Here is a 14290-nt window from a genome sequence, read left to right as displayed (position 1 = left end):
TCCGTAATGGAAGCTGCTTTATAAGGGTTCTCAGGTCTTGCTTTTCTTAGATTTCTCTGCTAAAGTCTCAGCAGAACGCAGAGAACTTTCTCCCTATTGTGCAAAGCTATTTCAGAAGAGAATAAGACTTCAGCTCCAATTTCCAGCCAATGCGAATTAGCCGTAACGGTAAGACTAAAAGTCTTGAATGACAAAAAGGAGACTGAAGCTTTCTTACTGCAATTGGAGTGACATTCAGTGATGAACGTTTCTAGCTTTGTTTTGCAGTCAAGTCAGGGTTTGCACGTTGCCTTGCAGGAGCTTACCTTATTTATTTATAAAGTACTTTTATAGAAACTAAGATGGCGCCCGAGACACTGGTAGGTAGCTCAGCTGCGTAGTAAAGGTTACGCGCCACACTAGAATCAAACATATGCACTGGATAGAGTATTGTTTTTTTTAATTATTGTATTGGGTCTGGACCATTATTTATGTTGTACTGGTTAAGTACTTTTTTTTTTTTTAGTAGCAGATATATGCACAATGTCCGGTGTATTTTTTTCTAATTCTTTTTCTACTAAGGGGTCTACGGAGAGGGATGCTAGTAGTGATTGGAGAGAATACCACAGAAAGGGGAGGGAGAAGGGGAAAGGGTGACTTTACTGAGCAAGATTCTGCTGTTTTGGCTAATTTTTTTTTTTGGGAGGGGTGAATGGCTGGTGATGAATGGATTGATTATAAAATACTTTCAGTCAGGAATCTCGCTTGAATGTCAGGCACACTCATTTTTGGGTGATGCTCTGTCATGAGACACCTAAGCTGGAGGGTCTCACAGGGCAATCTGCTTTATTTCTTTTTTTTTTTACCTGTCTGAGGCATTCTTTGGTTGGGGTCATGGCTAATTTTAAATTCTCTTCCTTAAATGTAGTCTGCATTCATTCCCCTGTGAAGAGGAAAAAGATCTTTTTTGCTTTTTATAGGCAGCATGCTGATATAGTTTTGTTTTTTTTTAAAGAAACTCATTTGGATAAGAAAGAGCATTCCAAACTGACTCAAGACTGGGTAGGTCAGTGCTATGTGGCATCTTTTTCCTCCAGGCACTGTGAGCTGCCATTCTTCACAAAAACTTCCCCTTTAAGCAGGGAAATTTATTAAAGATCCCCAAGGATAATATATTGACTGGCACCAAATGTGTAGAGTCACTTTTTTTCCTAATATACTAGCTTGATTAAGTCAATTTATAGGGTATCACTTTGTTGCGACAGGCGACTATTACAGCAGATAGGGTTGATTGTAAACCTGCTAAGGTTCCCAAGAACAACTGGGAGCAGTTAGGTGTGAACTTTCTTTCCTCTGAATTGCAGCTGCTCGATATTTGGAGGGTCTTGCATACAGACGAAAGATTTTACATTTTTCTCCCATCCTCATGGCAGTCTACTACTCTCGTTTGGATGGAGGGTTTTTGGGTTTTTTTGTTATTTCCAGCACAATTTTCTCAATGTGTTGTCTGCAAATATTCTTAATGTCCCCTTTCTGATTACGCCATTATTTCCCTGATGTTTAGTTGTGGAGATAGTGTGATTCATCCTCCACGGTAGAGGTCTCCACCTATTTTAACAAGGAGTTTCATATCTATTTATATTCGACTTGGTCCACTTATTATGTAGAAAATATATATTCTAGAGTGGATAAGGTCACATTCTGAGGCCATATTATTGCATATGTAACGGGAAAGAGACAAGAGATTGATGCTAGTATTTTACGACTGACTCGCAATATTCAGTCTTTAAAAACAGCAGTATTTGCATACTATGCAGGAAGCAATTATATCAATTACTGGAAGAGCAAGCAAACGTACAGTATTTCTTTTAAATTCCAACCACTGGATGGCTTTTGACAAGACTCGTGCATAAAGAGGAAAAGTCACATCTCATCCCTGCTCTTAAACTGCAGTCAGGCGTTTTTTCCTACTAAACTCTCTGAAATCTCAAAGGTTTGTAGAGTTGTACGCCTCCCAGAAGGGGCCAGATCAGTCTCTTTAGACTTTTTTTTTCCCCAAGGTAGGAATCTTCCCAGACTATCTGAAGAGCGTGTGTCTCTCGAACAAACCTTTAACTAAGTTTGAAATTATCACACACATCAAAAAATTAAAATTATCTAAGGCCGCTGGGCCAGATGGTTTGGGCAATGAATTTTACAAAGTTTTGGGTCCCTCTTTAGCACCAACTTTGCAAGCAATGCTCACCATACTACATAAAGGAAAGGCTCTCCCTCTTACCCAAATTATTTTGGCCAATATCATTGCTTAATTCAGACGTGAAATTGTTTGCTGCTATCCTCGTCGACAAAATGGGAGAAGTTATTCCCCATCTTGTTGAGTCTGACCAAGTAGACTTTGTTTGTAACAGGTTTTCTTTGGTGAATGTAGTAAAGGTCTTACTGTCCTTGTAAGAGAAGAATTCTGATGCTCTTTTTCCTCAGTTTAGATGCTGAAAAGGCGTTTGACAAGGTTAACTGGTCCTATCTGTTTTGGCTACTTTCTGAACTGGGTTTTTGTGATTTCTTTTTACACAGTTTACAGGTGTTGTCTGCCTCCCCCCCAGTGCTCAACTTTTGGTTAATGGCAACCATTCCCATTGTCGCGCAGGCTGCAGAAGGGCAGCACAGAAGGGTCTGCTGCTGCTTGCATTTCTGGCAATACCTGGATAAGCACAGGGCAACTGAAAAGTTTCTCCACTCCCTCAGAGTCCCTTTGAGAAAATAGGAGCCACCAGCACTGCTCAAGTGCCAGGTCCGACAGTTTCCACACTGGTGGCGCCACTCAGCCATGATCATATGATTGCAGGGACTGCTGGTATTCCAAAACCACTGGAATACCAACCTCCATAGAAAGGGAGAGAGAAAGCAGGTATGGTCCAAAACATGGCCAGAAAGCTAAGGACCCAGTCCCAACTGAGCCCCAAAAACCCCCCAACAGACTTGAGCCTGCAACCACTGGCTGACAACCTCCCAGGCACTAGATGCAGAAAGCTCCTTCTTCCTTTAAAGCTCTGCACTCACTCAGTTTAATTTTTTTTAACCAACTTTACTTGGCCTCAGAGAAGAAGGGCCAATGAAAATAAGAGTAGAAAGGGATGGGGGTAGACAAGAGGCATAAACACACCCTGAGGAACACTTGCTCAAAGGGAAAATCCTGAGCTAGCCTGCTTCCCACCCTGTCCCCCCCAGCCCTAACCTGCCAAGCTCAGGGGGCAATGCAAAAAAAGGTGCACTGAAAGTGGGTGCCAAGTGTTCAGCGCCCGCTTTCCTAACATGCTCCCAAGCACCTCTCCTGGGGGCGCGATGCAATATTTAAATTGGGGCTCATGCTGTCAAGGAGGTGCTAGGGGAGATTGCATGCCCCAGCACCTCCATGACAGCGTGCGCCCAAGAAAAGGTCCGCTGTCAGAGGCTGTCCGCCAGTTAAGAAAACAGACGCTAAATTTATCAGTATCAGTTTCCCTAACCGGCACACATCCACAGGTTAGGGAAAATGGATCCTGATAAATTCAGCGTCTGTTTTCCTGAACCTGACTACCGGCACCCGTGTCTGACCTGATAGGAGTTCCTTCATGTACGTATTACAAGTTTAGCCACTAAGTGACAGCCAAGACTCATCTCAGCCAACACAGTCAAACCAACCCATGTCTCCCATACAGCCAAGCATAATACCAAAGCAGTGGGCCAGCTCTGGCATGTACCTTTTCAATCAGGGCCTCATGTTTCACTTTCTCGTCTTTAAAATCTTCATTAACATTCAGAGTTAAGATGGGCAACTCTTGCAGGTACTCAAAATCCATCCTATTAGAGTCAGGGGAACAAAATATTGAATTAGCATGGTCAGACATTCCAAAAGATGACAAAAGAAAGTTCAAAAACTTAGCACCCCCCCACCCCAGAAATATGCCTGCAAAAAAAAATAAAATATTTTAATTGGTTAACACTACATGCACTAGAAACGTTTATTACCATTTTTCAGTCTCAACCAGGAAGGCATACCCGATTTTGACTCAGGACAAAATATTCTTGCTTTAAGACAAATTTCATGCAATGATTCCTAATTTTACTTAAATACCCCAAAACAATCTTGTCAACCTAAAATTAATCCAACAATGACCTAGAGTTACAAAATAAATTACTTCAGAGATAGTTAAGAATACTTGATGTAGCACATTTTGCATTAGAAGAAATAGCCTTACAGTCATAAATTTCCTTCCACATAAACCTACAGTAACTCACAAGAGCTGCTCTTAAACTCTGTCCACAATCTTCAATCAGGTCAAGTTTTCAGGATGTGCACAATAAAAAAAAAAAAATCTTCACGAAATTAATTCTGCATGTACTTGCTCTAAAGTCTGAGTATCATGACCTTTCAAGTTAACTATGAGAATAAACCTTACATCTAAAAGGACAGTCATCATGCATTTTGCCATTTGTACACACTATGTACTTTTTCCCCTTAAACAAAAATAGATACTAAACTTCTACTGTAGTTTCAAGCTGTTTTCGTTTGACTACAAATGTCAGAATGCCTCAGATATGTGCCCAACTGTGTAAGGGGCTGACTGATATTAATCACGCCTGGGAGGCCAGCTATAGTCTGTTGCATCCTATCAAGGCAAAGCAATACTTAAAAGTTCTAACAGCAAACGTGATGCATCTTGTGGTTACACATGCAAAATCTTTGGTAGGTTTCTCCTCCCTCCCCCCCAATTATGTTAATTTTCTTCTCCATAAGTATGAATTAAAATTAAGCTGTCTTGTCTCACCTCTCTAACTTACCTTTGAGTAATTGCCATAAGTAAATTCTAGCTGAGAATGAATCTCAGAAAGACACCAAAATAACCTTCAGCAGGACTTTCGTGCCCTGGTAGATAAGCGAGCCTTACCGCATTGTCCTGTGTTGAAGCCAGCACTCGTGCTTGTAGTGAAGCTTCTCCAAGTATTCCACTGGGATTCCTTGCTCTTCTTCTCGCCCTCGCAAGTAGATTCGATTCAAGCATTTCTAAATGGTAAAACCAAAAATAGGTCAACTTACAACGTCGTCAGAGCTGGGGTAACCTGTGCTTGCTTTATTCAAGCAAGGGAAACTGCAATAGCATAAAATGTTTAGATAGAGGTTTGAAAAAAAATAATCAAAGCAGCTTTTGCTTATGATTTTTAAAGTAATTCCAGAGAAGACTCATTCTTCGGGTTTTTGAAAAGCTCTTTTCTCTGCATCTTTTTCCACATTTATGAATCCAAGTAAAGATGGGCTGATTTGCTGAGCCTCATGATTCCAGGGGTATAAAATGAAGGATTAAAAAAAACAAAAAAACCCCCACACACCCTCTCCCCTGATCAAGGCTGTTTGCCATATTTCTTTTCCTGGGTTTTCAGACAAATGGCAGCTTTTCAGGTTCTTCTTTGCAGACCCTACTTCATGTGAATGGCACACAGGAGCTAATCAAATGACCAGTGTAGAGATCCTCTCCTCCACCCCTCTTCTATTCATTGCCTCTTCTTCCTCGGCTATTCTCGCCTTTCGGTAACCCCTACACCCCCCCGTTCCCAGCATCACCCACTGATCTGAAACAGAAGATCTGGCAGTGCAATAAGGCAGCAAGGGATATAAGCATGTTTAGACTACAATGCTGCTGGTATACCTGGGTACCAAACACCCTACTCAAGAGACCATCTCAAGGATAACAGGAGCAAGAACAGTTTAAAGAAAGCTGGAGCTGAGGCTGGCTCTATGGCGTGGGCACTAGAGGTTGCCTCTCCCCCTCACCTCAGGGGTCGCTCGCAGGTAAATGATGCCATCCAGCTCAAGCCTGTCACAAAACTGCTTATTCATCCAGTCGTGCCAGTCCTGGTAAATAGTCCATTCCGTTTCATTCATGCAGTCAGCCTCGTACAAATTAGATGCAAAAATATACCTGAAAAAGGAGAACATTTCCAAAATCAACCAAAAGTGAAAAGTGAATACACGTCGTTAAAAGGCTGATGGCTCGGTGGCACCATTTATCCTCTTATCTTCATGTCGTAACTGCGCTCACTCAGTGACCCCCCCTTGTTGTGATCATTGCCATGCACATTCCTCCAACAGAGTGTGTCCCAAAATCTTCCCCACTAGGAATGCACTAAAAATCTCATCCATATCCAAACCTCCATAAATCCTGCCAGTATAATACTATGTTTGAAAGCACACATGACCAGAGCTAGAAAACTGCACGCAAGCACCTATCCCCTGCAGCTTCCCTATAAATGAATGCAGAGCATCTTGTGAGCCATTCAGGATGAAGGGAACGGGACAGCAAAGCAAAGTCAAGCTCTCCTTAAAGATTATCTCCCCTCTGTTTTGCGAGTGTTCCTATTTTGTTTTTTGCATAGAGGCAACATCATTCTGCCAGTGACTAAGCCATGCAGCTATCTAGAGACCAGATTCCTCTCACAGCATTAGATGGGACTTCCACACTCATTGCAGATGTCCAATCAGTAGAAGGCTTCTGTGTTGCCTTAAAACCTCACGTATGACATCTTTGGTCAGTTCTTATGTTAGCCCCTTAAAAGTTAATCAGAACCTGCAGAAAATCTAATTTATCCAGCTCCAGTACGACTGCTAGAGCTCCGCACAACAGCATGGAAGATGAAGCAGTTCATTGTGTGACTTGACAGCTCAGTCACTGAAAAAAAATCCTCGTTTTCCAATTTGCTTCTCACTGCTCAGCCACAATCAGCGTTAAGAGGTTTTATTTTTAATAAAAGCGCTTTCTCTGTATGGTTATGAAGTCAAGTTTTATCCTGAGGTAGCAAACTGGTCACCATCTGCAAGCCATGCTAACAATTACAGAAAAAGTTGTAAAAAAACAAAACACAAACACAAAAACACACACAACCCAAAAACAATACAGCATGAACAGTGTGACTGCAACACAATTATAAGGCAGCAAGCATTCGGGAATATAAAATAAGGAAGACATGAAAAAAATGACAAGATACTATCTGAGGACAAACCAGTATTTTCTTTATGGTTTCACTTGTATCTGAAATCCTGCTCTAATCTGTCACCACTACCATCACCCGCATCCTCTTTTCCAAACACCTTGGGAAAAAAAAAAAGCGGATCCGAGCCAGATAGGCATTATGCATCAATAAAATGAAATCTGCTTAGTTGGGATAGGAAAATGTGTTCTTACCTGCTAATTTTCATTCCTGTAATATCACAGATCAGTCCAGGCTCTTTGAGTTTTGCCTCCCTGCCAGCAGATGGTGACAGCGGAGAAAAAAAAAAAAAAAGGTTTCACTGATGCTGCATGTAACCTAGTGTGCCACCTGCAGTCTCAGTATTGACCCGTACCCAAGTCAAGATGATTAAAAATAAAGACTCCAAAAATCCCTTCAACAAGGAGGGGAAAAAAAGCCTCAAAGGCAGAAAGCCCTTGCAACAGTAACCAATCAGCACCTCTCATTATACGTTAAATATCAGTACGAGCAGACTCCAACAGGTGGGGCTCTGGGTTGATCTGTGGTAGTACAGGAATGAAAGTTACCAGGCAAGAACCAGTTTTCCTTTCCTGTTCACACCCAGTTGGAACGGAATGGAGTGGCCTCAGCCATGGCCCGCACAAAACCAGCAAAAGTTAAGTCCTCAGGCAGGGACCGGTGTCGCTCCTCTGAAGACACGTCAGAGGGAAGGTCACCGGCGTCATCGGAAGACGACTGAGGTATCATCCCCCTCATGGGTCATAAGGGGCATCATCGCTAAGATCGCTCGAGATGCCTGTGGGGGGAGACCTTCCCAGGGCCAACGGCTTGTGCACAGAGGGCACTAATGGACTGGGTAATGCTAGCTGTGCAATAGAGGGCCTTGACGGCCCCTCTGGCTTCAGGCCTCTTCTCTTCAGAGGACCTCACAGTGGGGATGGCATCGGGAGGAGGCAGCACCAGTGGCCACTGGGGCATCAATGGCACTGGCATTGGCTGCGAGGAGAGAAGGCAGAGCAGAACGCCAAGGCACTCCAGCAGCAGTGCCAACACCAAAGGGGCAGGCTCTGGCACTAGTGGGGTCAGTGGCTCGATGCCCTGCAGGGCTCAAGCAACCGCATCCTGTGTTCAAGCTCCTCCTTGATGGCTGAAGACAGAAAAGCCTGAGATGGCAGTGGCAGCATGGCCAGATCCCCCCCCCCCACCCACCTCAGAGGCCCCGAAGAGAATCTGCATCCGGCATCAGTTGGGAATGCCTCGGACCCCTGGCCTCGATGGAGGGCGATACCTCCTCGACATGGGGTCACTTCAGGGGCATCACAGCAAACAGAGAGGCCAACCAGAGCCCGGCAGCATGGTTTTCGGGACTTCCCATGGTATTCGGCCCAGTCTTCCTATTGATGCCCCAGCACCAAGGATGAAGGTGACTATCCTGAAGTCCTCAAGCGAAAGGCGGCTAATGAAGGCTGATCTCTGGCACCCCTCTCCACTGGAGGAGGGGTGGACATAGAGGGATTGGTGTCTATTGGCTCTGCACCCTTTTGGCATTGATGCCCCCAAGGCCGGTGGTCAAGGGCTCTGACTTCTTGGACTGGAACAACTTCTCCATCTTGCCCAGGCGGGCATGCCGGCCCTTAGGGGTTATCTGGTCACAAGAACGACAGCCCTGGATGCCATACAATGCCCCCAGTCAAAGGATTCACATCTTGTGAGGATCCCTGAGGGACACAGTCAGAGGGCACAGGGGGCATCAACAAAAACCCAACGACGACATGACAAAAAGAAGGCCGGCAAGCGGTTGCTGACTCTTGGACACCGGAGGATTTTGCTACTGGAAATAGACCACACAAGGCAAAAAAAAAAAAAAAACCAAAACCCTTAACACACCACCGGCTAACTAAGGCTGGGAGGAATGGAGAGGGACCCAGCGCAAGAAACACTTTCCAAAAAAAAAAAAAAAAAGGAAGAACACGAGCTCCACAACAGTTCTGCAGAAAAGACTGAAGAGGGACCCTGCGTGGACAGTGGCATGCTGTGTGCCAGTCAAATTTTCTAGAAGCTGACAAGTTTTCTGTGCCGGGCTCCATCCAACGTCACCCATGTATGAGGACTACCATCTTGCTTGTCCTAGAAGGAAAAACTCTGTAGCAATTCACTTCGTGTCCAAACGAGGCCAGGTTCTCATTGATACAAAGAGCATCATTAACTTTGTAGCCAGCTCTTTCGCAAGATGCACTAATTACCATCTCTTTACATCAGTCAGTAACCTTTGGTACATCTTGTAACTTTCATTGCCTCTGATTCTTATAAGGCTGCCAGCAGCCACTTTTTACGTTATATGTTAATACAAATCCAAAAACCGTACTGCTGAAATACTGTCAATCTGGCAACTAATTTAATCTCAAAATATTTGTAGTCTCCCAGTCTTTGAGACCTTCCACAGAGATCTATTCCGATATTTGTATTATTTAAGCACACTTTGCAAAGTCTCTGAAGTCCAATAGCACCTACTCAATACTCAAAAATGAATTTGGTTCTTACTATTTATACTCTCCATATGGTGCCAGACACATCTTATTGCAACAAAGAAGTGTTATGAATACAGGATAATGTATCTGGCAAAACCCAGAGTTACTTCATCTTAGAGCATGAATTAGTACATTAACAGAAGAAATACTATCTTCTTGGTGTCTACCAACTCAATTAAAAATCCATCTGATACTGAAATCTACTCTTCACTCTTTTCTAAAAATTGAAGCAGTAACAAATTAAATACAAAAATTATGTTACGATGCCAATATGATACAACCCATTATTTAGGATTATGGATTGTATTACAAAGAGCACTACTAATGACCTTCCTGTTTTGCAAGAGGAACCAGAATGTAAACTAGAAGGCACTAGAGTAACAGCGTCAAAAATAGCTTCTGGCTTTTATAAATAATTGTGCAAAGGGCAGGTGGCTTGCTCCAAAGTTATGAAAAGAGAAGAAAACAATTGTGCAGATACTGGAAAATTATAAAATGATTGGGGGAGGGGGCATGGAGGACAAATCACTTCTTCCTTGAGGATTCTATAAAACTCACTGGGGAAGCCATTTTCTCCGAGAGCCTTCCCAGTTGACATGGTTATTGCTTTCCCTGATGGATTTCTTGCCATACAGTATCAATTTTTAATAGATGAATTTGTTTAGAAAAAAACTGTCCATTGCTTAAAATGAAGGTGAGCCTTGAGATTTGAATTCACTTGCATTTGATTCATGTCGGTAACTGTTCTATGTCTTTATCCAGTAGGTGCAAGCTCAGTTCTTGCTTCTTTATGACTTAGGCTGTCTTTTGGTAATGCTTCTCCTCTTTCAAAAGAGTGCTGTTTCAGTCAAAATAGGGCAAACTCCACCTTTGTATGGAACAAAGTATTCAGATCGGTTCTAGCTTTTTGCCAATACATCAGCAACATTTGCTTGTCACTTAAAATGTATTTATTTTTATACCGCCTAGAAGAATTTCTAAGCAGTTTACACTATTAGCATCCCCCTACATATGCCAACACAGCAATCAACTGACCCCCTCCACCAAGCCTTACCGGAGTCCCATAGTATGCCCATCTGTAGAGCCCACATTGAGGGCTATGAATTTCTAATGTATTTAAGTGCAAATAAGAAAACCCAAACAATTTTAAGCGATATAGGATTACAACCAGACTGCTAAGACACACTCATGCTCGTTTGTATGGCCATTTTGATAGGATACCACTTTGAGCATATACATGTGGATTGCAAAGTGCTTTGCCACTACTGGTATCTACTTTGCCTATTTGCCACTAAGGATCATAGCTTGTGCTGTTCAAACAAGGTAATAACAAAAAGGAACCTTAATCTCCAAGTGCTGAATTTTAGATAGTCAAGTATCTTAGATTTTCCCACCTCGGTTGAAGGGGACCTCGATTGTAGATTACAGATTCCAGCTTATTTGTTACTCCTTCATGATGCTCAGATATTAGGATTATAATCCTTTTGCTAACAGATGTGAATGTACTGCACAGATGCAAGAGCTACAGCACACCTCTGACATGACAAACCAAAGTTCTGGCCACTAAATAAAACCCATACATTATTGGTTACAGAAGTTCAGCAATGCATAGCAACCTTTCCTGGTCACAGATATGCCAACTCCCAGCCCATTTACTATACCAAGAAACAGGGGTTACTCATAGGCCCCCTTCAATTTGCACTCACCTGTCACTGTAAACTGAGCGCTCAAAAAAGAGCACGGGCTTTTCTGCCTGCTTCAGCTTCCCATCCAGAGCACCCAGCTGAGCCCGGATTCTGCTCAGGCAGGCATAAGCCTGGAACATGAAGGACCAGCGATCCGGCTTCTCATACATCATCTGAAGCAAGTTCCCACCGCTCTTCTGAGAGGTAGTCAGCTCCTGTCAAAAATAAATAAAATGCATAATAAATGCAACAGGAAAGAGTGCTGCAGCCTCTCTAGCAGATTGTATAACCTACTGCAGGTGTCACACATCCCTTGCTTTGTTTACTCCGTGCATGTACTTCAATAGGGACAGGAAGTCCCCATGGGGAAGTAATATTGGCCCTTTAAAGTGAACCTTCACTCTGTGAGGTCTTTTTTTTTTGTTTAAGAAAGGGAAGGAGGAAGGGAGGGGGGGTATGTTCCCACAATCTCCCCCTCCCAGAAAGATTACAACAATTCTCTGCTATAAAACCTCAGGACCAAGGTTATCCATTACAGCTCCACCAGTTGGAGGGCTGTCCATCCATGCATACTCCCCTATTTCCCTAATCGCACTGGACTGTTGCAAGACCTATTAATAACCCAAAAAGTGGCCTAGGTTACATATTTTACACAAAAGGCGTAGGTGATCGCTCACATCAAGATAAACCCAACATGGCATTTTTCAACAGAGTTCATATTGGCAATCAAACAGCTATACAAAAAGCTAGCTATTCATAAATGGGTTTGTTTTTGCACACATATTGTAAACTAGATTAGCTCTGGCAATCACATTATTAAAGCTGAAGCTCAGTCTGCAACATAAAAACATGGATAATGGAAGGAAACAAACAAAAAAAAAAAAACAGCCACACTGAAATGAGAATGTGCTGGTGACTGTGCTCTTGCCAATAAAAGAAGGGTTGCCAAGTGCCTCCAGAGGGGACAATACCCTGAGCAACCTCTATTAAAAAGTGTCCCAACTCCTCCTCTACTGCCCACTGAATCTTTCAATGGCTCAGAGGGAAACTGTAAAGATGGGGAAAAAAAAAAAAACCCCGCAACCCATGGAGTTGCAGGAGACAGATTTGGAATGTCAAACTTCATCCAAAACTTCAAAGACAGAAAGGAACTGAAAAGAAAAAGGCATTTGCATTTTAAAGACAAAAAAAACCCTTAAGGTCTTCCATCAAATGTTAGCAAACCAGCAGTGCTAGAGACTCTGCAGCCAGGAGAAATAAGAGTGGAGAAAGGAGGCTCTGTCTAACACTCCAGGTCCACACTTAGTCCTAATGCGAACTATTCTTTTCACTACGGGATCAGGGGACTGTGTGGCGCCAGCACTAGCAAAGCCCTGCTTGGCAACTGCAGATGTGGGCACTTGTCTGCATGGGCTGAGACTGTGCTCAAGAACAAGGCAAGATGACCCATCAGGAGGAATGCCTGCAAGTGAAACCCTATGTCCTTTACTGCAGGGGGGTGGGAGCACAGCTACAACTGGACTTCTTGATACCGTCTCCCACACCACCACCAATTCACTGCCCATCAGTACCAGGAAACAAGATTCTCTATTCCAAGGCATGTTACATCAAGCTGAGACGCATCGGAAGCCATTTTTACCACATAGCCTTTTTCTGGGCCACATATGGAACAGTAAAAGTGACCTACATCTTTCTGTGGCAGGATAAAGAATCCTAAATGAGAAATTCAGATCATGTTATCGGGCGTTTACACTCTAGAGCACAGGGGTGGCAGTTGGAATCAATACATTTGGAATTTCACCCCTAACCAATTTGATGCGGGTAGAGAGAGAAAAAAAAAAAAAGAAATCAGCTCAATAGTCTGTTCTTCAGCAAAAGGACAGAAAAGGAGACCAAGAAAAACAGTAAGCCAGGGGGGGGGGGGGGGGGGGGAACAGCTGGAAAACTAGAAGCACAAAATGCTCCTAGTTTGGGCAATAAAGTTGCATATCTGTAGGCCCCAATGGTGGAGGCAAATTTGAATATTATTGCTATTACAGAGGTTCAATGAGTCTCATAGGACTATACTGGCCTATATTTGGTGAAGGAATAAGATGATAAAGAGCTGCATCTCCCCTTCTATGTCAAAATATCCAAGCAACAGAAATACAGGGAGCATGGGGAAAAGGAGGAAGGGCCGTGGGTTGTCTTCAAAAGATGCTGCTGCTTCCATTTAGACTGGAGTGATCTATAGGCCTCCGACAGACAGAAGTTGCTGGTAGGAGATTTTAATCTTCCGGATGTGGCTTAGAGTATCCTTTCTGCAGAATCTGGATATTCAAGGGACCTCTGTTCAAATAAATGGTGATGGAACCCACGAGGAGAGGAGAAATACTGGACCCCGGTACTCACAAATGGAGATCTTGCTAATGTCCATATAGGTGCCCACCTAAGCACCAGTAATATCAAAGTCTTACTATTTGATAATGGCCAAGGAGGAAAGAAGTCACAAAGCTTAAAGTTCTGGATTTCAAAAACACTGACAATGGTAAAATGGGAAGATACGTTGAGGAACAGCTGCAAGGCTGGGAGAAGATAGATGAAGTGGGCCAACTAAAAGCAGCTATCCTAATGGCAGTAAATCTTTATGTAAGAAAAGTCAACAAAAGCAAGAGAAAAGGAACTATATGGTTCTCTAAAGAGATGGTTAAAGAAAAGACAAAAAGATTAGCATTCAAAAACTACAAAGGACTTGAAAAAAAACAAAAAACAGGGAAGAATATTTCATGATGCTAACAGATGAGCAAGAAATCAGGATAGCAAAAAACTCAATTAGAAGAAAGGAATGATAACCAGAACATGAGGAAACAATATTCTCTCCAGGTATGTCAAAGAAAGGGAGAAAGGCCAGAGTTAAACTAAAGAATGAAAGGCGAGAAGGAACAAATGTGTAGTGAGAGAAAGAAAAAGCAGAAATATTAAATACTTCATTTCAATATTCACTAAAGGCAATCTTGGGAGGGCAGGCAATTCTGGCTGGCAAGAGTACAGATAAGAGTGGGGTAGATACTCATTTTACAGAAGAAAGCGTTTTGGTGGAACTAGCAAACCTGA

The 14290-nt window shown here is 42.9% G+C and overlaps 1 protein-coding gene across 1 annotated transcript in view; it reads right to left on the bottom strand.

The window, feature by feature from the left end:
• DCK (deoxycytidine kinase) overlaps positions 1-14290 on the bottom strand; it is a 61465-nt gene that overhangs the window by 4807 nt on the left and 42368 nt on the right. Inside the window, exons 3-6 of the mRNA XM_029598696.1 lie at positions 11219-11412; positions 5789-5936; positions 4908-5023; positions 3720-3819 (exon numbers count right to left, since the gene is read on the bottom strand). Coding sequence (XP_029454556.1) covers positions 3720-3819; positions 4908-5023; positions 5789-5936; positions 11219-11412 — 558 coding nt within the window. The remainder of the gene's footprint in view (positions 1-3719; positions 3820-4907; positions 5024-5788; positions 5937-11218; positions 11413-14290) is intronic.

The sequence above is a fragment of the Rhinatrema bivittatum genome, chromosome 1 (assembly GCF_901001135.1).
Source record: "Rhinatrema bivittatum chromosome 1, aRhiBiv1.1, whole genome shotgun sequence".
NCBI classification, from domain to species: Eukaryota; Metazoa; Chordata; class Amphibia; order Gymnophiona; family Rhinatrematidae; genus Rhinatrema; species Rhinatrema bivittatum.
The sequence above is the reverse complement of the archived record's forward strand: the minus strand, read 5'-3'. Positions and strand labels throughout refer to the sequence as shown.